This window comes from Oryctolagus cuniculus, chromosome 7 (genome assembly GCF_964237555.1).
Source record: "Oryctolagus cuniculus chromosome 7, mOryCun1.1, whole genome shotgun sequence".
In the NCBI taxonomy this organism is placed as follows: Eukaryota; Metazoa; Chordata; class Mammalia; order Lagomorpha; family Leporidae; genus Oryctolagus; species Oryctolagus cuniculus.
This window is the reverse complement of record NC_091438.1, coordinates 22,311,403-22,334,724: the sequence shown is the minus strand read 5'-3', so window position 1 is coordinate 22,334,724 and position 23,322 is coordinate 22,311,403. Positions and strand designations below refer to the sequence as shown.

At 45.9% G+C, this 23,322-nt stretch overlaps 1 protein-coding gene across 1 annotated transcript in view; it reads right to left on the bottom strand.

Moving 5' to 3' along the window:
- Positions 1-22,433, bottom strand: part of RHEB (Ras homolog, mTORC1 binding) — a 64,017-nt gene extending 41,584 nt beyond the window's left edge. Inside the window, exon 1 of the mRNA XM_002715063.5 lies at positions 21,918-22,433. Within this exon, the coding sequence (XP_002715109.1) occupies positions 21,918-21,969 (52 nt within the window). The 5' untranslated portion in view covers positions 21,970-22,433. The remainder of the gene's footprint in view (positions 1-21,917) is intronic.
- Positions 22,434-23,322: the final 889 nt, after the last annotated feature.

Here is a 23,322-nt window from a genome sequence, read left to right as displayed (position 1 = left end):
CCTTGGACCCCTGCACCCACCTGGGAGACCCAGATGAAGCTCCTGGCCTCGGATTGGCCCAGCTCCAGCCATTGTGGCCAATTAGGGGGTGAACCAGTGGATGGAAGAGTTCTCTCTCCTCCTCCCTCACCTACCTTTAAAATAAATAAATAAATCTGAAAAACAAAAAACCAGCCTTTTCCAGTTGAGGTGCCACACGGTGAGGATCTCTGCAGTATTCCTGTACTCAAGAGAAATATGTGGTAGTGGCTACCACACTGGATGGCTTATTTTTGGAGGGTGTTTATTTCTACCTAGTACAAAACCTTTAACTTCAGGAACTGTGCTAGAGATACTTCTTGAGACTAATTAGTTAGTTAGAAGCAACTCTCCCCCACACCCAGAATTTTATATAAGGAATACAAATTTCAAGTCTTTCATAAATACAACTTTAGGAACATACTCATTCTTTCCACCACACCCACCTTCCCACTCACACTCCACCCCTCTTTTTCCTCTCTCTTATTCCCATTCTTATTTTTTACTAAGATCTATTTTCAATTAACTTTATACACATAAGTAAGGAGTTCAACAAATAGTATGAAAAAAACTGTTCCTCAACAGTCGATACAAGGGTTGGGCTGTTCAAAGTCATCATATCTCAAAGTGTCAACTGCACTATATAGAATACCTTTTAGGTGTCCTATTAGTTACCACATATCAGGGAGAACATATGGTATTTGTCCTTTTGGAACTGGCTTATTCACTAAGTATGATGTTTTCCAGTTTTATCCATTTTGTTACAGATGAGGATTCCATGTTTTAAACCGCTGTGTAGTATCCCATGGTATACGTATCCCGTAAGCTCTTTTCCAGTCTTCAGCTGACAAATATTTGGGTTGATGCCGAACCTTAGCTGCTGTGAACTGGACTGCAATAAACATGGCAGTATAGGTAACTCTCTCATATGCTGATTTCATCTCCCTTGGGTAAACTCCCAGGAGTGGGATGGCTGCGTCACACGGCAGGTCTATGTTCAGATTTCTGAGGTATCCCTGGAGGTAACTGAGCTACCCACTCTGCAGTACGAGTTGCTGGAGTCTGTTCTGCTTTGAGGCAAAGAGTGGTGTGCTGGCATTGACACCTGGGTCCGAGTGAAGGGTGGTGGTCATGTGGCTCAGATTTATACAGTCCATCTCCAAAGCCCTGGTGGCCTATTACCAGAAATACGTGGATGAGGCTTCCAAAAAGATCAAAGACATCCTTACCCTGTGTGACTCATCCTGCTAGTAGCTGACCCCCAGCGCTGCAATCCAACAAGTTTGAAGGCCCTGGTGCTGTGCTCGCTACCAGAAATCCTATGGATACGCCGGTCATGAGGATCAGGGATCAGCTCTATAAAGCAGTGATTGTGGGATGGGATTAAAAAAAAAAAAAACAAAAAAACAAAAACCCTCAACTATAAATGGATCATAGACCTAAATTTAAAACCATAAAAATTCCAGAAGATAACGTGAGAAAATTTTTGTGATCTTCGGGCAGGCAAAGATTCCTTACATGATACCAAATGAATAAAACCATCAGAAAAGAGAGAGAACCTGTTCTTCACCAAAATTACAAACTTCTGCTCTTTGATGAACACAGGAAAATGAAAAAGGAAGCCACAGACCAGGCAGAAATAGCCTCTAGAAACACACACACACACACACACAATTTGAAAAGACTTTTATTCAAAGGAAACCAATAAAAAACAATCCAATAATAAAGGCAAAAAGCTGAGCAGACACTTCACGAAAGATATACAGATGACCAATAGGTATATGACAAGATGTTTAACATCATTAGTCACTGGGAAACCCAAATACAACCACAACCTACCATGTGAGAGTGGTTGAAGTTAAAAAGACCACCAAAATTAAGTATCACTGAGGACAGGCAGGCAACAACTAGAACTCTCATCCACAGCTGCTGGAAGCATAAAATGGTACAAATGCTGGAGAAGTCTGATAGCCTCCCATAAAATATATACTTAACATACATGTGACCGAGTAATTCCATTTCTAGCTGTTTGCAACAGAGAAATGACTTCACATCCACAGAGACATATACAAATGTTCCTAACAGTGTTATTCTCAGTAATCACATACTGGAAACCACCCAACTGTCCACCACAACAGGCGACCAGATAAATTACTTACACATACAACACCATGGGTGAATTTTAAAAACATTACACTTGTGGTAAAGCTGCTGCCTCCAGTGCCAACATCCCATATGGAGTGCCAGTTCGAGTCCTGGCTGCTCCAATTCTTATCCAGCTCTCTGCTGTATGGCCTAGAAAAGCAGTAGAAGGTAGTCCAAGTCCTTGGGCCCCCGCACCCGCATGGGAGACACAGAGGAAGCTCCTGGCTCCTGGATTCAGATCAGCCCAGCTCTGGCCATTGCGGCCATTTGGGGAGTGAACCAGAGGACAGAAGAACTCTCTCTCTGCCTCTGCCTTTCTGTAACTCTCAAATAAATATTAAAAACGGGGGGGGGGGGGGGGACACAAGACTATAATGGGGCCAACATTGTGGCCCAGCGGGTTAAGCTATCGGCAATGCTGGCACTCTATGCTAATGGCCTGGTAAAGCAGTGGAAGACTCAGATGAAGTTCTTAACTTCTGCTTGGCCCAGCTCCAGCCATTACAGCCATCTGGGAAGTGAACCAGCAGATGGAAGCCCCCTGTCTCTTCCTCTCTCTTTCAAATACATACATACATACATACATACATAGAAAAAGGGAAGATAAGGCATTTACTATTTTTTCCCAAGCCACATGATGATGATTATTAGCTATGACTTACAGAGTTTTCCTGGGTTTTCTCATTCATAAAATGGAGATATTAATAGCACCTATCTTATAAGGCAGTTGTGAGAATTAAATGAAAATACATTTGAATATCTGGTACACGTAGTATTAATATGTAGTAAGTGCTCAATAAATTTCACTATTAGTACTAGGTATTAGTAACTTTCCTTAAGAGAAACACAATCAGTTTAGGAAAAATAGCATTTCTGTAACTTTCTATTATTGCTAGTAAATTAATCTGAAATTAAAGCAGATGATATATAATGACTACTTCAGCTAAAGTTTCAAAGTGATAAAAATAATAAATATGAAACACACATACATACATATCCCTAAGGTAGAAAATTTGTTTTAGCTATCAACTGCTGCATTACAAACTACTCCAAAAGCTTAGAGACTGAAATCAACAAACATTTCACTTGTTCCTCTTTCTACAGGCAAGGCTGGGCTCACTGCGGTTACTCCTCTGCCTGCTCTCAGCAGCCAGGCTGGCCAGGCGAGACGTGACTGGGATGGCTGGGCCTTCGTTCTTGCCATGTGGCTTCTTCTAAGGCCTCCCAAGTGTTATCTGAGGCTCTCAAGAACTCAGAAGAAGCTGCCAACTTCCTAAGCCTTACAGCCAGGCACTGGCATATCATCATCTACTGCATTCTGAAGGTTTGACAGTCAACAGGTAAGAGTAGGAACACCCAGAGGGTGCTTCACTGGGGACCAGACACAGAACAGACAAAATGAATTTGGCTTGCAAATAGCAGAAAAAGGTTGCAGAACCACCTGGGGTCTGGTTATAAATGGACTGTACCCTGAATACATCACCACTGTTAAAGGGGATGGAGAACAATGAACTGCATAACGGTTTCCTAACAGTGTGCTCCTTACCAGGCACGCAATGCCAGTAACACACTGAGCAGTGGTCCACTCCCTTCAGTAAAAGCAGTCCCTCCACGGCAGCATTGGCAGCACGAGCGCCTACTGCTTTTCTCAGGGGCAATATTTTTATAAGGCAGAGCCACCAAGGAAAGATTCTGGAAAAAAAAATACACTTAGCATTCTAATTTTAATGAAAGGTGCCTAAAAAGTTTGTGTTTTGGAAAAGGGCTCTGTGTGACTAACATGAATATCCATTCCCACATCTCCATCATACAGTCAGACCACAGCATGTAATATGTAATTGTTGAACAGAACCTACAAGTGAGATACTGCTTTAGAGGTCACAAAACTTTTTCACATGAATTATCTTGCTTGTCCATTTGAATTAATCAGGGTAGACATCATCTTGTTCTTTCTCACATCGTTTCCCTAACTTCAAAAATAAATGCTCAGGGAGGAAAAAAGGAGAGAAAAAAATTAACGAGCAAATAATCACAAAGAAAACGCAGAATAAGGAAAACTGCCTCATAAAAGTATCGCTTAACTCAAATATTAGTTGCATGCCTACTATTACCAAGAATGATACCAGAAAGTGTCCTATCAAGGAAATTATGAAAAAGTTTACGTTGTAATATGGGTGAGTTGCAAAAGTGAAGAATTTTATTTACTTAGTGCAAGGGCTATTAAACGAAAAGGAAGAAAAAGTGCTGCCCAGAAGGGCCATGAACTGTTTTCCTGAAGACATTTTAAATAGGATGACAAAGACGAAGACAATGGAAGGCAAGGACAGATGTAGCAAACTGCAGGAAGTTAAATGTTTGAAAACAACAAAGAATGAATTTTCTTAGATTTGAGGCCAAAATGGGGAGAAGGATGGCAGTGAGTGTCAGGGTAGGCAAGAGCTAAGGAAAATCGACGAAAGAAATTCTCAAATCATAACACAATCTTTAATATATAGAAGAGCATGAAATTTAAGATGAAGCAAAACTAGCAATAACAAAGGCTGAGGGGAATGGGACACAAAATAAAGCCTACTCATCAGTCACCATGAATGGTTCAGTACATTCATATTATGAAGATTTTCTTCAAAAGTTCTTCAAAATCTGTACTGATCTCATTTACCAACATCAATTCCCTCCTTATTAGACCCATGCCGTCCAATAAGGTAGCAGCAGCCACATGTGTAGAGCACCTAAAATGTGGCTAGTCATGAGAGGTGTTAAACCCAAAAGAGGGGCCGGCGCTGTGGCTAGCAGGTAAAGCCACCGCTTGCAGTGCTGGCATCCCATATGGGCGCCGGTTCATGTCCCGGCCGCTCCACTTCCATCCAGCTCCTATGGCCTGGGAAAGCAGTACAAGTTGGCCCAAGTCCTTGGGCCCCTGCACGCATGTGGGAGACCCACAGGAGGCTCCTGGCTTCGGATCAGCACAGTTTTTGGCCATGGCAGCCAACTGAGGAGTGAACCAGCAGATGAAAGACCTCTCTCTCTCCTTCTCTGCCTTTCCTTCTCTGTGTAACTCTGACATTCAAATAAATAAATAAAAAATTTCTGAGATTAAGAAAAAATGTAAAAATAGCAACAATATTCACTACGTGCTGAAATGGTAATATTTTAGACATCCCGGGCAAAATCAATTGTACTAAATTAATTTCACCTGTTTTTTACTTGCCTAATGTGGCTACTGGAAAATCTAATTACCTGTGGTTTATACTATATGTATCAAATTTCTTTGGACAATGCTGTTCCATAACATAGGCTAAGGGAATAAATAGAAGAATCCATTTTGTGTAAGGGTAGCTCCCTAAATTTATATAAATTTAGTTCCAAGAAGACTTCCATAGGTCTAAAAAAAATGAAGGTGGGCTCATTTTGTGTAGTTTAATTTTTTAGCATACTGCTCATACAGAAACATGGTAAGATTCAGAAAGCAATTTATTATAAATATGCACACATCTGTAGCAGTTATAGAGGAAGAAAGGGTCTAGAGATGGAGACCAACCACCCATCCTCCAAGCAGGAAAGGCAGAAACACTGTGTAGTTAGGTAGGAATCCTCAGTAGTCTGCCTGGCAGAGTGGGCAGTCAAGAGTGTGTGTGGCCTCCTGGGTCCTACCCTTTGGTAACAGAAGGATCCAGGAGCAGCAAACCCTCACAAGCCGAAGTGCAGGTACAGCACCTGTCTCCAGGATCATGAGAAACGCATCCATAAAGCAAGACAAGTGTGTGGATCTGGCAGGTATGTGACAAGGATTTTTAGACATTTAATCATTCAATCGAAAGTCAGAGCTAGAAAGTGAGGGACGGGGGTGGGGTGTGTGTGAATGAGTGTGAATGAGTTTTCCATTCACTGGTTCATTCCCCAAAAGGCAACGGCCAGGGCTCAGCCAGGCTGAACCCAGGGGCTTTATCCGGGTCTCCCACATGGCTGCAGGGGCCCAAAGACTTGGACCATCTTCCGCTGCTTTCCCAGGCACATTGGCAAGGAGCCGGATAGGAACTGGAGCAGCTGGGACTCGAACCAGTGCCCATATGAACTGCTGGTGCTGTAGCCAGGGGCTTTTCCTCCTATATCACAAGTCAGTCCCGGTATGTGACAACTCTAGTCCATCCCCTAAAGCTGACCCTGGCCTCCTAGTTCTCATTTTAGCCAGTGGCAAAATTAACCACTTACAGTTACAGCTCCCTCAGGAACAAAGTCTCCTTGTCCATTATCTCCTCATCTTGCTCACACTAACCAGCCCATGACACCTTTCCTCCTGTCTCCTTTCCATTCTCTTAGCACTCCCCATCCCTACTGCCCAGAGTACAGGCAGCATATTTGGAGGATATAAGAAAGGACCAGTAAGCTACAGACCAGGGAAGAAATTTGCCCCACAGTCCGTTTCAGTTTTACACCACCTATGAGCTAAGTAAGAACAGCTTTTTCATCTTTAAATGGCTGGATGGGAAAATCACTAGTATTTCATGACACGTAACAATCACAAGAATTCAAGTGTCATATACATAAAGCAAGGTTTACTGGCACACAGCCACACCCATTTGTTGACATATTATCTATGGCTGCTCTCCTGGTACAGAGGCCACATGGCATGCAAAGCTTGAGATATTTGCTATCTGGCCTTTTAGGGAAAAAGTCTGCCAATCCCTGGTACAGATCATCATTTTATTTGTTGCTTAAAATTCTTTCAGTGGGGCCAGCGCCCTGGCTCAACAGGCTCATACTCCGCCTGCGGCACCGGCACACCAGGTTCTAGTCCCAGTCGGGGCGCCGGATTCTGTCCCAGTTGCCCCTCTTCCAGTCCAGCTCTCTGCTGTGGCCCAGGAGTGCAGGAAGATGGCCCAAGTGCTTGGGCCCTGCACCCCATGGGAGACCAGGAGAAGCACCTGGCTCCTGGCTTCGGATCAGCGCGGTGCGCCGGCTGCAGCACACCGGCCGCAGCAGCCATTGGAGGGTGAACCAACGGCAAAGGAAGACCTTTCTCTCTGTCTCTCTCTCTCTCACTGTCCACTCTGCCTGTCAAAAAGGAAAAAAAAAAAATCCTTTAAGTGACTCTCTACCGCTTGTAGGAAAAAGTCTAAAACCTTCAACAGGACCTACAAAGTGGTTCTTGACACTTGGCACAGAAGTCCCAACTTCCCTGCCACTTCCCCATATCCATGATGATCTTGTTTTACTAGCTGAGCCACACAGACTTTTCCTTGGAGACAATTCTTTCACCTATGCTAAAGTTAGCTCTTTTTCTCTGAAGCAGTTATCCTAGTTGCATTTCAATAATTTGTGCAGTTTTAAAGAGTGTCAGCTTTGATGCCACTGCCTGAGTTCAAATCATGACTTTGCCACTTATGGTTTTTTTTTTTAACTTTTATTTAATGAATAGAAATTTCCAAAGTACAGCTTATGGATTACAATGGCTTCCCCCCCCATAACGTCCCTCCCACCCGCAACCCTCCCCTTTCCCACTCCCTCTCCCCTTCCATTCATATCAAGATTCATTTTCGATTCTCTTTATATACAAAAGATCAGTTTAGCATACATTAAGTAAAGATTAACAGTTTGCTCCCACACAGAAACATAAAGTGAAAAATAATAGATGATTTTTTAAATGATGATGAAATCAGATCAGACCTATTGTCATGTTTAATCCCAGTGAGAGTCAAGTTGGGAATTGATAATTTCTTTTTCTTTCTTTCTTTCTTTTTTTTTTTTTTTACAGAAGATCAGTTTAGTATACATTAAGTAAAGATTTCAACAGTTTGGACAGGCAGAGTTAGACAGTGAGAAGGGTCTTCCTTTTTTCGTTGGTTCACCCCACAATGGCCGCTGCGGCCAGCACACTGCACCAATCCGAAGCCAGGAGCCAGGTGCTTCTCCTGGTCTCCCATGCGGGTCCAAGGCCCAAGCATTTGGGCCATCCTCCACTGCCTTCCTGGGCCACAGCAGGGAGCTGGACTGGAAGAGGAGCAACCGGGACTAGAACCCGGGGTGCTGGCGCCGCAGGCAGAGGATTAGCCTATTGAGCAGCGGCGCAGGCCTGTAATTTGATTCTAAGTCACTTACTTTTTGTACTTGTGTCCTCATCTGCAAAATAAGCAAAAAATGTACAACGTTCCTACCTGGGCTCATCTCATTGTTCTGGGTCATTATCAATCAACACAGGTAGAGTATTTACAACTGCACTCCACTCAGTAAATGCTTCAAAAACACCAAGATTTATTACCAGTACTGAAGCACTAATTGTTTCCTGTGTTTTCCTCACTAGATGCGAGTTCCTTGATGGTAAGGGTGCTAAGTGCCCTTGCCTTTGCCTAAGTACATGGTAAGAATTTATTCATTTGATGAACATTTATTTGAGTAACATGTTAGCACACAAAAATCCTCAAAATATCCTTTTCAACCAATAGTTTCAGCGACTGAATCTTTTGGGGGACTGAAATGCTTCTACACAGCTGAGAAAAGCCCACAACTCTTCCCCCAGAGAATACATACAAAATTTCAGGGAGAGCTCACGAACTCCAAGTTTAAAACCTCTAAGGTTGGCAATGCTCCTCAACACACGACACCTAGAACGGAAAAGAATGCTCTACTGTAGCTCAGAGCTCGGCTGAAATGGCTCACAGTGAGTACAAATCAACTAAAATTCCCAGAAAATTAATAGAGGCCTCTCAAGCTATATGCACACAGGTGACTTTTGGCCCTGAAACGTAAACATAAGACATTATGTCTGCAGAGTGAATGTCTGTGGTGGTCCTTTCTCTCCAGGAGCAATCTTTGTGATGTTCTGATCCAAAACCTTTGCATTGCTTTCATATATCAGTATCAAGTGTAACCCCCCCTTTTTGGTATTAAAAATATTTATTTATTTGAAAGTCAGAGTTACAGAGAGAGAGAGACAAAGAGAGAGATTATCCATCAGCTGGCTCACTCCCCAGATGGCCACAACCACCAGGGCTGTGCTAGCCCAAAGCCAGGAGTCAGGAGCATCACTGGGTCTCCCATGTGGGTGGCAGGAGCTCAAGCACTTGGACCATCCTCTGCTGCTTTCCCAGGCACATGTGCAGGGAGCTGGATGGGAAACAGAGCAGCTGGCACATGGACACATATTGGTGCCGCAGGTGGTGGATTTACCCACTTTGCTCCATTGTCAGGTATTCCAGCCCCTTGATGTACACAGGGCCATTTGAACCAGGCCAGAAACTCCCCATATCACAATGGAAGAATTTCCTTGCACAGGGATCGGAAATTCCACAGTACTTCCTCTCCTACTTCCACTCACATATGAAAGTTAGTCACCACAGGGGCTGGTACTATGGTGCAGTGGGTTAAAGTCCCAGCTTGCAGCGCTGGCATCCTATGTGGGCACAGGTTCGAGTCCTGGCTGCTCCATTTCCAATCTAGCTCCCTGCTAATGTGCTTGGGAAAGCAGCGGAAGATGGCCCAACTCCTTGGGCCCCTGCACACATGTGGGAGACCTGGAAGAAGCTCCTGACTCCTGGCTTCAGATCAGTCAGCTCTGGCCATTTCAGCCCTTTGGGGAGTGACCCAATGGATGGAAGACTTCTCTCTCTGTGTCTCTACCTCTCTCTGTAACTCATTCAAATAAATAAAACCTTTAAAAAAAAGTTAGACACCACAGTTGAATTTTTGCCACTTATGTTTTTATTTAACCACTCATACAAATCAAGAACGAGGACCTAGTTCTTTTTAAAGATTAATTAATTTGAAAGGCAGACCAACAAAGAGAGAGAGAGGGTAAGAGAGAGACAGAGAGAGAGGTTGCTGCTGTGGCACAGTGGGTTAAGTCAGCCTGCAGCACCGGCATCCCATATGGGTGCTGGTTCAAATCCTGGCTGCTCCACTTCCCATTCAGCTTCCTGCTGACACACCTGGGAAGTGTGAGGATGGCCCAAGTGCTTGAGGCCCTGCACCCAGGTGGGGGACCCAATGTAGCCCCTGACTCCTGCCTTCAGCCTGGCCCAGCTCCAGTGGATTACAACCAACTAGGGGGTGAACCAGCAGATGAAAGATCTCTCTCTGTGTAACTCTTTCAAAATAAATAAATCTTTAAGAGACAGAGATATCTCCCATCCACTGATTCACTCCCCAAATACCCCCAACAGCCAGGTCTGGGCCAAGTTGAAGCTAGGAGCCAGGAACTTCATCCTGTTCTCCCATATGGGTGGCAGAGGCCCAAGTACTTGGGCCATCTTCCATTGCCCTCCCAGGAACATTAGCAAGAAGCTGAGTCAGAAGCAGAGCAACTGGGACGCACACCAGCATTCAAATATGGAATGCTGGCATTGCAAGCCACAGCTGAATCTGCTATCCTGCAACAATAGTTCCAGAACCTACGATTTAAAACATTCTTATGTAATTTAGATTTCAAAATCAGCAAAAATATTAGCCAAATGCATTTATATCTAAGACACAAGTCTTAGAAGATAATTTTCATTTCATAAAACTATATAACCATAAAAACCAATATCTGCATACTTGATTCACATTATTTACTATGCCATCGTGTAGTTAACATTTAATTCTTCATCTTGTTAAAATACTAATTTTTATTTCAGAAGTCCTTGAGGAGGGGATAGTGTTGAGGCACAGCAAGTTGGGCCAGCAACTGCAACAACGGCATACTAATGAGTGCTGATTCAGGTCACAGCTGCTCCATTTCTGATCCAGTTCCCTGCTAATGCACCTGAGAAAGTGGTGGAGTTCTAGGCTCCTGGCTTGTGCCTGGCCTACCCCTAGCTGCTGCAGGCATTTGGGGAGTAAACCAGCAGATGGAAGCTACTAACTGCCTTTCAAGTAAATAAATAAATCTTTTAAAAATCAGAAAATGGGGCCAGCGCTGTGGTGTAGCAGGTAAAGCCGCTACCAGGGGTGCTGGCATCCCATATGGGCATTGGTTCGAGTCCCGGCTGCTCCACTTCCCATCCAGCTCTCTGCTATGGCCTGGCAAAGCAGTAGAAAATGGCTCAAGTCCTCGGGCTCCTGCACCCATGTAAAAGACCTGGAAGAAGCTCCTGGCTCCTGATTGGCACAGCTCTGGCTGTTGCAGCCATTTGGGGAGTGAACCAGCGGATGGAAGACCTCTCTCTTTCTCTGCCTCTCGTTTTCTCTCGGTGTAACTCTTTCAAGAAAATAATCTCTCTCTCTCTCTGTGCCTCTACCTCTCTATAACTCTGCCTTTCAAATAAATAAGTAAATCTTTAAAAAAGAATATATCCCTGAGGAGTCTTTCTCTAAACAAGAAGCCACAGGCGTTGAGAGCAGTGAAGTCACCTATGCCCCACATCAGAGCACATGGGTTCAATTCTCAGCTCTACCTCCTGACTGTACGTTCCCCAAAATGCAGACCCCGGGACACAGCAGTTATGGCTCAAGTAGCTGGCTTCCTCCGAGTTATCAATGTGGGAGACCTGCACTGAATTCCAGGCTCCTCAACCCTAGTCCTGGTACGGCTTTGGTCATTGCAGGCATTTAGGGAATAAAATCAGATAGGAGCTCTGTGTTTCAAAGTTTCAAAAGAAAAGCACAATGGATAGAGAAATTGGGGAGGCACATCAGTTCTGTAATCATTAAGACACACTCAGGAGTCGATTTAATCAGTACCCTGTATCACCCTGTTTTTTGTTTTTGTTGTTTTGACAGGCAGAGTGGACAGTGAGAGAGAGAGAGACAGAGAGAAAGGTCTTCCTTTTTGCCATTAGTTCACCCTCCAATGGCCACCGCGCTGATCCGAAGCCAGGAGCCAGGTGCTTCTCCTGGTCTCCCATGGGGTGCAGGGCCCAAGGACTTGGGCCATCCTCCACTGCACTCCCTGGCCACAGCAGAGAGCTGGCCTGGAAGAGGGGCAACCGGGACAGAATCCGGCGCCCCGACCGGGACTAGAACCCGGTGTGCCGGCGGCGCAAGGCGGAGGATTAGCCTAGTGAGCCACGGCGCCGGCCGTGTATCACCCTGTTTTAACCACCCAAAGTGCACAATAAAAAGGTTTCTAGCACTGCCTGTTCTAAACTAATATTTATTCTCCAAGGTCTTACAAGAAATTCTTTTATCACACACCCAATATACATTTAAGAATAGTAAAATACTAAAATGATATTCAAAGACCTTTATGTTTGATTTGTTTGTATTTCTAAAGCAAGCAATTCACGTTCAAAGTGCTCAGCAGTTACAGTCTGACTTGAGGACAGACTGTGAGTGCCACAACCAACTGTTAAGATCTGGTACTTCAGAATAAACTAGAACTAAGGATAAAGGTTCTTTCAAGAGTGATCACTAAAGATTTCATAATGTTTTAAATTGCACAATCACATCCAAGTTCAGTTTTGATTTGTTCAGATAACTAAGTACAACTCACTCATGAATAATACTAAAGTAATTAACTCATTATTCTGAATCTTAAACTAAGTAAAGTGTTGTACACGTATCATTTCCATAATCACATATAGAGGTAGCTGTGTTTTCAAGTTATTAAGAGAGAGAGAGAAAAAAAAAACCTTCCATCCACTGGTTCACTCTCCAAATGGCTGCAATGGCTGGAGCTGGGCTGATCCAAAGCCAGGAGCCAGGAGCCTCTTCTGGGTTTCCCACGTGGGTGCAGGTGCCCAAAGGAGTTGAGTCATCCTCCACTGCTTTCCCAGGCCATAGCAGAGAGCTGGTCGGATGTGGGGCATCCAGGACTTGAACCAGCGCCCTTAGAGGATGCGGCATGTAGGCGGTGGCTTTACCAGCAACAACACAGCACTGGCCCCCATGTTACTATTTTTAATTTATGCATCCCTCTTATAATTTCATCCTCATGCTTATATTTTGAAACTGATTAGTGTATGAGTCTTGATTTGCTGCTCCCCTTGGCAATTTTTACTTAACTTTGTGTGCCTCATCATCACCAGGTGCAAAGACAATTAACCCAAAATTGCAACACAATCCGAGTTCAAGTCAACTGGCACAGAGATATCCCAACTTCCAATCCTTTGGTAACTCACTGCTTACTAGGCTGAATGAACAACTTCCTAAAGTTACTTCAAGGCCCTGAATAATGCAGCTCCCGACTTCCTTCCCAACTTCATTTCCTATTCCTACCTGTGTTCTAGCCACCCCCATGTTTCCTTCCATTTTCAATCATGCCAAGTTCTTTCCTGCCTTACCAGCCTTGTCTCTTACAATGATGCAGGGCCTCTCCTAGGAGGCTCTTCTAAGAATGCTGTACCTCCTATCTCCTTGAACAGCATCTAGGAGGCAGTCACTCTCAATTCAAGTTCACACAACAGTTAGCAGCAAAATCCTAGCATACTAGTGTAGCTGTTCTCAAAAGTGTGGTCCACAGACATCTGGGGGTCCTCTGAAACCTTTTCAGGGGTTCATGAGTTCAAAATTCTTTTCATAACAATCTGAAGATATTATCTGACTTTTCCCCTATGTGCACAATTGCACTAAAGGAGCAAATGCAATATTGGGCAAAACAGCCAGCTTGGTACCTTTCAGCATGAAGCAAAGCAGTAGGTTACAAACTGAGTAGTAAGTATTGTATTCTTCACTACCACGCACTCACAGTTTAAAACAAACAAAAGCTATTTTTCCTTAACAATGTCCCTGAGAAAGCAGCAAAAATGATTTTTTAGAATCCTGACCATTTAATATATCTTTTTTATATTCTTTTTGTTTATTTATTTTATTTGAAAGGCAGGGTGACAAAGCTATCTTTTATCAGCTGGTTCACTACCCAAATGGCTACAACAGCCAGGGCTGAGCAAGGAATTCCACTGAGGTCTCACCCTCATCCACTGCCTCCCAGGTACTGTAGCAGGGAGCTGCATCAGAAGCATGGAGTTGCTGAGACTTGAACCAGTATTCACACATGGGATGTAGGCAACACCTTAACCCACTACATCAATGTATATTATAACTCCTGAGATTCTTTTTAAAAATATTCAATTTATCTGGAATATGGACAGAAATCTTCCATCTGCTGGTCCATTCCCCAAATGCCTATAATGACCAGAGCTGAAGCTGGGAACACAATCCAAGTCTCCTATGTGGGAGGCACTGCCTCCAGGATATGCATTAGCAGAAAACTGGAATTCAGAAAGGAGCTGGGGCTTGAATCCAGGCACTCTGACGTCAGATGTGGGTGTTTTAACCACAAGGCCAAATAGTTGTCTCCTTTTTAAAATTCTGCATAACAAAATAGGACACATGCATAAAGAACATTGGGGCCATAATGAAATGTGATGGTTGTCTCCAAGAAAAGCACTTGTGCAATTGAGAAATGACCTGAGCTAGACACTTTTTAAGTATTATTGCATCCAACATGGGTATCTGGTGCAATTTTCTTAGAAATTAAAGAAATGAAATTGTCAATTCAAGTAAAAACTGGCATATGCTGCTAAAAGTAAAACTTGAACTCTCAAGAGGCAAATCAGAATTCTGGGAAACTTGCATCACTCATGGTGAGCTGCGCAGTGTCCCAATACTTAGACTTTTCTGAGACTTCTGGTGACATTAACAACTGTGACCGTGGCTGGTGCTGTGGCATAGCAGGTCAGGCCGCCTTTATCCCACATGGATAGTGGTTCAAGTCACAGCTGCCACACTTATCCAGCTCCCTACTAATGTGCCTGGGAGGGCAGCAAAGGATGGCAAGAGTGCTTGGGTCCCTGCCATCCATGTGGGAGGCCCAGATGAGGCTCCCGGCTTCGGTCTGGCCCAACCCTGACCATTGTGGCTATTTGGAGAGGGAACTCTCTATAATCCTGCCTTTCAAAATAAATAAATAAATCCTAAAAAAAAAATGTGATTAAGATGTGTAAATATGCAGATGATCTGCTTAACAGTGAATCAATATTTTCCAAATGATCAATGGACAATGTTATGAAATAGGGTATGGGTAGAAGAAGCATTCAAACTATAAGGTCGAGCAGCGGTGTTTAACGTTAACACAACAGGACAAATTCATCAGTATGATTTCACACTGCAGCTAACCTTAAAGAAAACTCATGTGAGAGTTTTCTCACAGAATTCTCCTAAGAGAATTCTGGCTCCACTTCTGCTCCAGCTTCCTTTTTTTTATTATTTTTTTAAGATTTTTTATTTATTTTCCTTGAAAGAGTTATGGGGACAGAGAGAGACAGACAGACAGGGAGGTCTTCCACCCGATGGTTCACTCCCCAAATGGCTGCAATCGCTGGAGCTGCACCAATCCGAAGCCAGGAGCCAGGGGCTTCCTCCAGGTCTCCCATGTGGATGCAGGGGCTCAAGGACTTGGGCCATCTTCTACTGCTTTCCCAGGCCATAGTAGGGAGCTGGATCGGAGTGGAGCAGCCAGGACTCAAACCGGCGCCCATATGGAATGCTGGTACTTCAGGCCAGGGCATGAACCCACTGCGCCACAGCGCAGGCCTCCAGCTTCCTGTTAATAGAGTCTAGAAGGCACAGGTGATAGCCCAAATACTTGAGTCCTTGCCACTTACATGGGTGACCTGGATTGAATTCCTAGCTCCTGGCTTCACCTTAGCCCACCTTTGGCATGGGGGAGGAGGGCAGGGGAATGTAATCAAGTGAATGGGAGATCTCTCTGCCTTTTAAATAACACAAAAAATTTTAAAGCTTTTAAAATATTTATTAGGAAGGCAGAGTGACAAAAAGAAATATCTTCTAGCCACTGGTGCATTCTCCGAATAGCCACATCAGCAGGGCTGCTCCAGGCTGAAGCCAGGAGCCAGGAACTCCATCTGGGTCTCCCAGGAAGGTGCCAGGGGCTCAAGTACTTGAGCCATCTTCTGCTTCTTTCCCAGGTGCATTAGCAGGGAGCTGGATCAGAAGCAGAGCAGCTGGGACTTAAAGCAGCACTTTGATATGGGATGTTGTTGTAGGTGGTAGCTTAACTTGCTACACCACAATGCTGGCTACAAGAAATAAAAATTTTAAGAACTGTAACTTATAGGGGAACGTTCAAGTCTCAGGTGCTCCACTTCTGATCCAGCTCACTGCTCATGCATCTAGGAAGCAGCAGAGGATGGCCCAAATTCTTCAGCCCCTGCATACGTGTGGGAGACCCAGAAGAAGCTCCAGACTCCTGGCTTTGGTCTGGCACAGACCAGGCTGTTGCAGCCATCTGGGGCATGAACCAGCTGATGGAAGATTTCACTCTCTCTCTCTCCTCTGACTTTCAAATAAATAAATAAATAAATCTTAAAAACAAAACAAAACAAAAAAACTCTGTAACTTACGGAGTTGAATGAAAATCGAGGGACATCCACAATTATCTGAAAAGCTGTTCAAATATTCTACCCCTTTCCAACTACACACCTGTGCAATGCTGAATTTTCACCTTCTATTTCTTTAAAATAGTGTGAAGCACATGAGACTTGCTGTTTTTAAAATCAGGTTTTCATGATACTGCAGAGGCCTGCCAGCGTTGTGACACAGCAGGTAAAGCTGCCAACTGCAATGCTGGCATCCCATATGGGAGTGCCAATTTGAGTTCCCAGCTGATCCGCTTCCAATCCATTTCCCTGCTAATGTGCCTGGAAATGCAGACAATGACAGCCCAAGTGCTTGGGTCCATGCCACCCATGTAGGAGACCTGGACGGAGTTCCTGGCTCTTGGCCCAGCCTTTACAGCCATTTGGGGAGTGAACCAGCAGATGGAAGAGATGGCAGATATCTTCCTCTCTCTCTGTCACTCTGTCCATCAAATAAATACACCTTAAAAAAAAAAAAAGATATTTTAAAACACACTAGCACAATCCCATTTGCTTTTCAGCAGAAACTGACAAAGCCAGTCCTGAAATTATATAGAAATGCAAGGGACTCAAAACAGCCAAGATAATCTTGAAAAAGAATAAAGGTAAGGGATCCACATAGCCCTATGTCAAAACTGACAATGAAACTATAGTACTGTAATCAGCACTGTATGGGACTGGAATGAAGGGTAGACACAAAGATTTATGGGATAGGAAAGTCTCGAAATAAACCCTTAAGTTTTCCAAAAGGTAATTCAATGAGGAAAGAATAGTCTTTTAACAAAAGCGGCTGGGACAACTTGATATCCATCTGTTAAAGAATGACGTTTCCCTCCTCCCTCACACCATAAGTATGCGATAACTCCAAATAGATCTCAGACCTAATGTCAGGGCCAAAAGAACAAAATGTCTAGACGAAAACATACGAATAAACCCATGACCTTAGATTAGATAGCAGTTTCTTAAATGTGATACCAAAAGCACAAATGTCAAAAGAAAAACAGATGAATGGGACCTCAAAATTAAAAGCTTTTTGTTTCAAAGGACACCACCAAGAAAAGTAAAAAGACAACACAATCGGGAGAAAGTTACAAATAATGTACAAGATGACTTCACATCCACTAAGGAGGCTGAAAAAAAAGACAATAACAAGCGTCGATGAGGATCCACAGAAGTTAAAACAATCACCTGCTGTTAGTGGGAATGTAAAACAGTTCAGTGACTGCTGGGGCTGGCACTATGGTGCAGCAGGTTAAGCCAACACCAGCATCCCATGTGAGTACTGGTTCTGGTCCCAGGTGCTCCACTTTCAATCCAGCTCCCTGCTAATGCACCTGGGAAAGCAGCAGAAGATGATTCAAGTATTTGGGATCCTGCCACTCACATGGGAGACCAGATGGGAGTTCCAGGCTCCTGGCTTCCATGTGGCCCAGTTCTGGCCATTGTAGTCATTTGAGGAGTGAGCCAAGCAGATAGAAGATCTCTTTCTCTGTGTCTCTCCCTCTCTGTAATTCTGCCTTTCAAATAAAAATAAATCTTAAGAAAACAAAAAGGTTCAACTGCTTAGGACAATGGTTTGATTGTTCCTCAAAATGCCAAACACAGAGTTACTAAATGACCCAACAATTTTACTCTTAGGAATATATCCAAGAGAAATGAAAACCCACATCATGTCTACACCAAGGCTTGAACAGGAATGTTCACACTGATTTATGATAGCCAAAAAGTAGAAGTAATCCACACACACACTGGCAAATGCATAAACAAAATGTGGCACACTCACATAATGGAACATTATTCAGCAGTAAACAGGAATGAAGTACTGATGCATGCCACATATGCTGAGGGAAATAGTACCTGTCACAAAAGACCACATTTGCATGACTTCATATTAAATATCCAGAATAAGCAAATCCATAGAAACAGAAAATAGATTAGTGGCCGACAGAGGATGAGGGGAGGGGAGAAGATGGAGAGTGACTGATGGCTCATGAGTATGGTTACTTTTTGGGATGAAAGCAAGTACTGATAAAGTCACTACTGAAATCAAAGCAACATTTGGCCATGGAAAATCATAATCACAAATGCAAGCTCTGACTGTTCTCTTATACAGACCAACAGATGAAACTGGGAAAAAGTAATCCAATACAAAGTGGCCACTCCAGAATGACTCCCAGTCACAAGTATACATCAAGTTGTAATAAGCACCTGAACACACACAATTTCACACACTCGTAGATTTTATATATGGAAAAACACCTTTCTACCTTTCAAAATTGCCATGTGTCCAAAAGGGATAATTTAAAATACGACTGTGCTTTTTTGGAAACCACCAAATATTTGACATCTTTTCCTTGTGAAGTGTCCTGAAGGATTCTGGCAAGATAGCAATTTGAGCACTTTCACTGAACTGCCGTTTACGGAACCACACAGCTGTTTCATTTCCTCTTAGGATCTTTCAAATTCCTATGATCCCATCCTCTTATTAACCCTATGTAAGAGGCTTATACTCACCAAACAAGCTTCTGATTATAGTCTAACGGTGAACCAGTTTAACAAAGCTCTTTGTAAGACTTCAAAGAAAGACGCACCAGACTGAAGATAGTTTAGGGCCACTACAACTTCAATTTGATTAGATCTAGTTACCACCTGCAGTGGGACCGACTAGTTGGTTGTGCTAGAAACAATGGAATGAGAATAAACTGGTGCATTTGGATACCATCAAAACAATCCTTGAAAGTCAGAGTTACTGGCACCCTGTCCTTAACAGGTTTAACACTGTAAATAACAGGAAAAGTGGGGTGGGGGGAGGGAGTTATATAAACTACCTGACCAATGTTTCAAAAAAAAAAAAAACCACAAAATTTCAAAGCCAAGATTCAGTACAATAGTAATAGTATTTATGCTATGTGTAACAATCACAGCACTTCATGCTTTAAAGTGAAGGCACACTTTTAAATTCTGTGACATAACAAAGTCACAATGACAAGTATTCTAATCAAAATGGCTTAAAATATTTATGACATAACAGCTTAGCATCACAAAATATCACAATAAGAAACACATATTCCAATTTCTCAAGTATAGCACCATTAGCAAATGAACAAGTCAGTATCACCAGAAGCGTGAATAGTGAAGAATTCTGCAAAGAGTAGCCAGTACAGGGAATCATGCTGGCAGAAGGCCAATCTCCCTCCCCCCAAAAACCCCACAAACTACCAAGCATCGGGGATCATAATAGACGCAAATAACGTCAAAAGCAAACACAACACTGGAGCTAATTTCTCATGTACTTTCATCTCACTATGCTTGAAAATAAATATGGAGAAAATGGAGTAGGCTGTAGAAATATGACATACTGTAGAAATACAACATACTAGGAGTTACTATGCATCCCACTGGAGGCTAAGTTAGCAGCACAGTGCTTAAATAGTTTAACAGTGATAAAACACTGGACTTGCTCACTGGAGACTAGGGTCGCCATTTCAAAATCGTCAAAGGGTAAATTAAGTCATAACCTTCAGGCCATTTGCTTGGGTTGAAACCAGGTAGCTGGCTTGGCTCTGTGGCATAGGGGGTAAAGCCACACTGCCTGCAGCGCTGGCATCCCATATGGGCGCAGGTTCGATCCTGGCTGCTCCACTTCTGATCCAGCTCTCTGCTATGGCCTGGGAAAGCAGTAGAAGATGGCCCAAGTCCTTGGGCCCCTGCACCCAAGTGGGAGACCTGGAAGAAGCTCCTGGCTTCTGATCGGCCCAGCTCTGGCCATTATGGCCATTTGGGGATTGGACCAGCAGAATAAAGACTTCTCCCTCTGTCTCTCTGTAATTCTGCTTCTCAAATAAGCTCAAAAAAAGAAAAGAAAGAAACCAGGTAGACTAAGTGCTCATCACTGTAAGCTCGTTCTTCCGAGACTCCTATCTTTGGTCAGCACTATGTATCTGATCAGACAGCACTCAAGAGCCAACACCTGCCACAGACCCTCTCTTCCAAACGCACACAAGGAAACACGGAGAACACAGAAAAGCAAGAAGATGCCTCAGGCTGCTGATAAAGTTTAGATCACAGGACCATACTGGCATTTGGAAAGCGGACTGCGGAGCGCCTTTCCGGCTGCAGCTGTTAGGGCTGTCACCTGCTATTTCCATCTGTGCGTCCAGACCTCTGATGTGGGACTGCGGGCTAGGCATATCCACACAGCTCATCCACCTCTGATTCCCGCCCACCGCCGAATCTCCGGACTCCCCCCGGAGAGACGGTAAAGGGATGAGTAAGCATGCTGTAGCCGATCTGGGTCAAAGCGAACAGACCCTGGCACGGGCGGTGGAAAGTGGGGGTGAGGCAGCGAGAGAGACGCACAGCCGGGGAGTTCCTCTGCCGAGCGCCGGCAGCCACGGTTCCCTCCAGCGGCCACCACCAGAGCCGCCAAACGCTGGCTTTCCCCTCCGCCCCGCAGCGTGCTCAGGTGCACACTGTCTTTCGACAGTTACTTTTTAAAAAAAACCAGCAGGACAACATAAACGTATTTTCTCCAGGTATCGGCTTGTCTGAGACAACAAAGCCGCCCCCAAGTTCAACGGCTCTGTTTTTTTCCCAGTATGACACTCAGGGCACCAACCCCCGACTCCCTCTACCCAGCAAAGCAGCGACTGCCAGAAACAGTTTCAAATGTATGCCGACCTCCTAAGAAAAAAAAAAAAAAAAGAGAAGACTTCCGAATCACTCCAACAGCCTGAATACAGGCACCTGACCTTATTATTTTTTTTTTTCCCCTAAGAAAAATAGGGCACCGAGAGACGAGAAAATTTTCTCTCCTTTCCTATTTTGGCCGCCAAGAGTATCTGGAGCACTTTTGGTCTCTTTGGGGGCTTTTCTAGGTTTCTTTGGTAGGGAACTTGCCCTCAGTAACCAAACTCTAACCTGGGGGGGGGGGGAGGTGTGTGTGGTGTGTATGTGTGTGTTTCAGGCTGAACTTCACAGATTTAAAGGACCCAAGGTGCCGTTTTCTTTGTCAAAATCCCACGGACTTCACTGGAGGCCGGGGTGGCGGAAGGCGGCAGCCGGGATCACGAGCGCCGGCGGCCGAAGGTAGAGGGAGGCAGGTGCGAGTCCCACCTGCTGGGAGCGCCCGGCAGGGCGGCAAGCGACTCCCACCGCCGCCAAACGCGCCCTCGGCAAACCTAGGGCTCCTCCGCGCCCGGTGGCCCCACGTGCCCCGCCGCCACCTGCCCGCCCCGGCCCCGCAGGGCGCGGGTTCCCGCATCGCCCGGTCCGGCGCGGTCGCCGCCGCCCCGACCGCCGCCACCTCTGCTCAAAATGGTGGTTACGAAACGCGGCCCCCCTCCCGCCCGGCCCACGGCCGCGCCGGCTCCACAAACTTCGTCGGCGCGGCCGCATCCCCGCAACCCAGCCGAGGTAGAGGCCCCGGCGGCGCGAGGAGGCCGCGCGGCGCCGGCCACTCACCCACAGACCGGTAGCCCAGGATCGCGATCTTCCGGGACTTGGACTGCGGCATCTTGGCGGCCTCCTCAGCCCCGGCCCAACCACATCAACCGCGGCGGCGACGGCTGCTGCTGCTGCTGCTGCGATCGGCGGCGGCCGCGCCGGGGGACAGCGGCATACAGGGCAGGGGCGGCGGCGGGCGCGGCTGCTCTCTCTCGCTCGCTCGCTCGCTCGCTCGCGCGCTCCAACCGCCCGGAACCGACCGCGCGACGGCGCCCCTCCCCCCACAACACGGCCACGTGACCGCCCCGCCGCGGCCGCCCCCTCCGCCAGGGCCCGCGTCAGCGCCGCTCCTCCCGCCGCCGCCGCGGCTCGCCGCCTCCGCCCCCTGTAAAGGCGCGGAGGATGCGTCGGGGCAACGTTCTACTTTAAAGGGAAAAAACGGGGACGCCGAAATGCTCCCGGAAAAGTCAAGACTGAAACTCGCTGCGTCATGACCCTCCCACCTCCTTCCGCCGCTTTTTAATTACGCCAATTCTCTCCGGACGCTGATTGGACAGTTCCTGCCCGCCCGCGCGATGACGCGACGGAAACTCCGTCTCCCATTGGGGACGACGAGGAGGCGGGGCCAGAGGCGGGGCTACTCGCCGGGAGGCTAAAAATACACCCGGCTCCTCCGCAGCGCCTGGGCGCCGGCGGGGTTTGAAGGCTTCGAACTTGCAACGGGTGGGAAGTGGGCGGGAGAGGCGGAGAGAGAGCGCGCGAGCGAGCGAAGATGCTCCGCAGCTATTGGCCCGAGAGGAGCGCGGGGCGGGGCTAGCGGCGGGAGGCGCGGGGATTGGAGGAACGTCGAGCAGTTGGCTGACTGGCTCTCGCGGAGCCCTTAAAAGGTTCGAGGCGCGTGGCCATGGCGGGCTGGCTGTGGGTTGACCGGCTCCCCCCTCTTTTTTTTTTTTTTTTTTTTTTTTTTGGTACAGTCTCTCACCGCTTTGGCGTTCCCAGGTCTAGGTTTGAGGATGTAGGTGGTGACTAAGCGTCGCCCGAGGCTTAGAGACTGTGGGCTGAAGGGAAGCTGCATGAATTCCGAGATGTCAGGAATTTCATTAAAAACGGCGCGAGCCTCTGCAGCTGTGGTGTGAAGCCCTGTGACGGGCGGGCCCGGTGCGGGAATCCTGCGGTAACAACCAACGCCAGACCCTCGCGCTGCTCGTCCACGAGGCCGTTCTCGGGGAAGGGGCCGGGGTGGGCGTTGGGGGGGCGCAGGCTGTCGCGGACAGACCCCCTTTTGCAGGGTGTCTGTGAAGAGCCGCGGCCGCCCCGCGGAGCGCAGGAAGGCGAACCAGCCCGGGAAAGGCGGGCCTGAGAAAATGAAGATGCCGTTGGGAGACTCCCCAGCCATGGCAGACAGCGTTGAACGCGGTGGTGG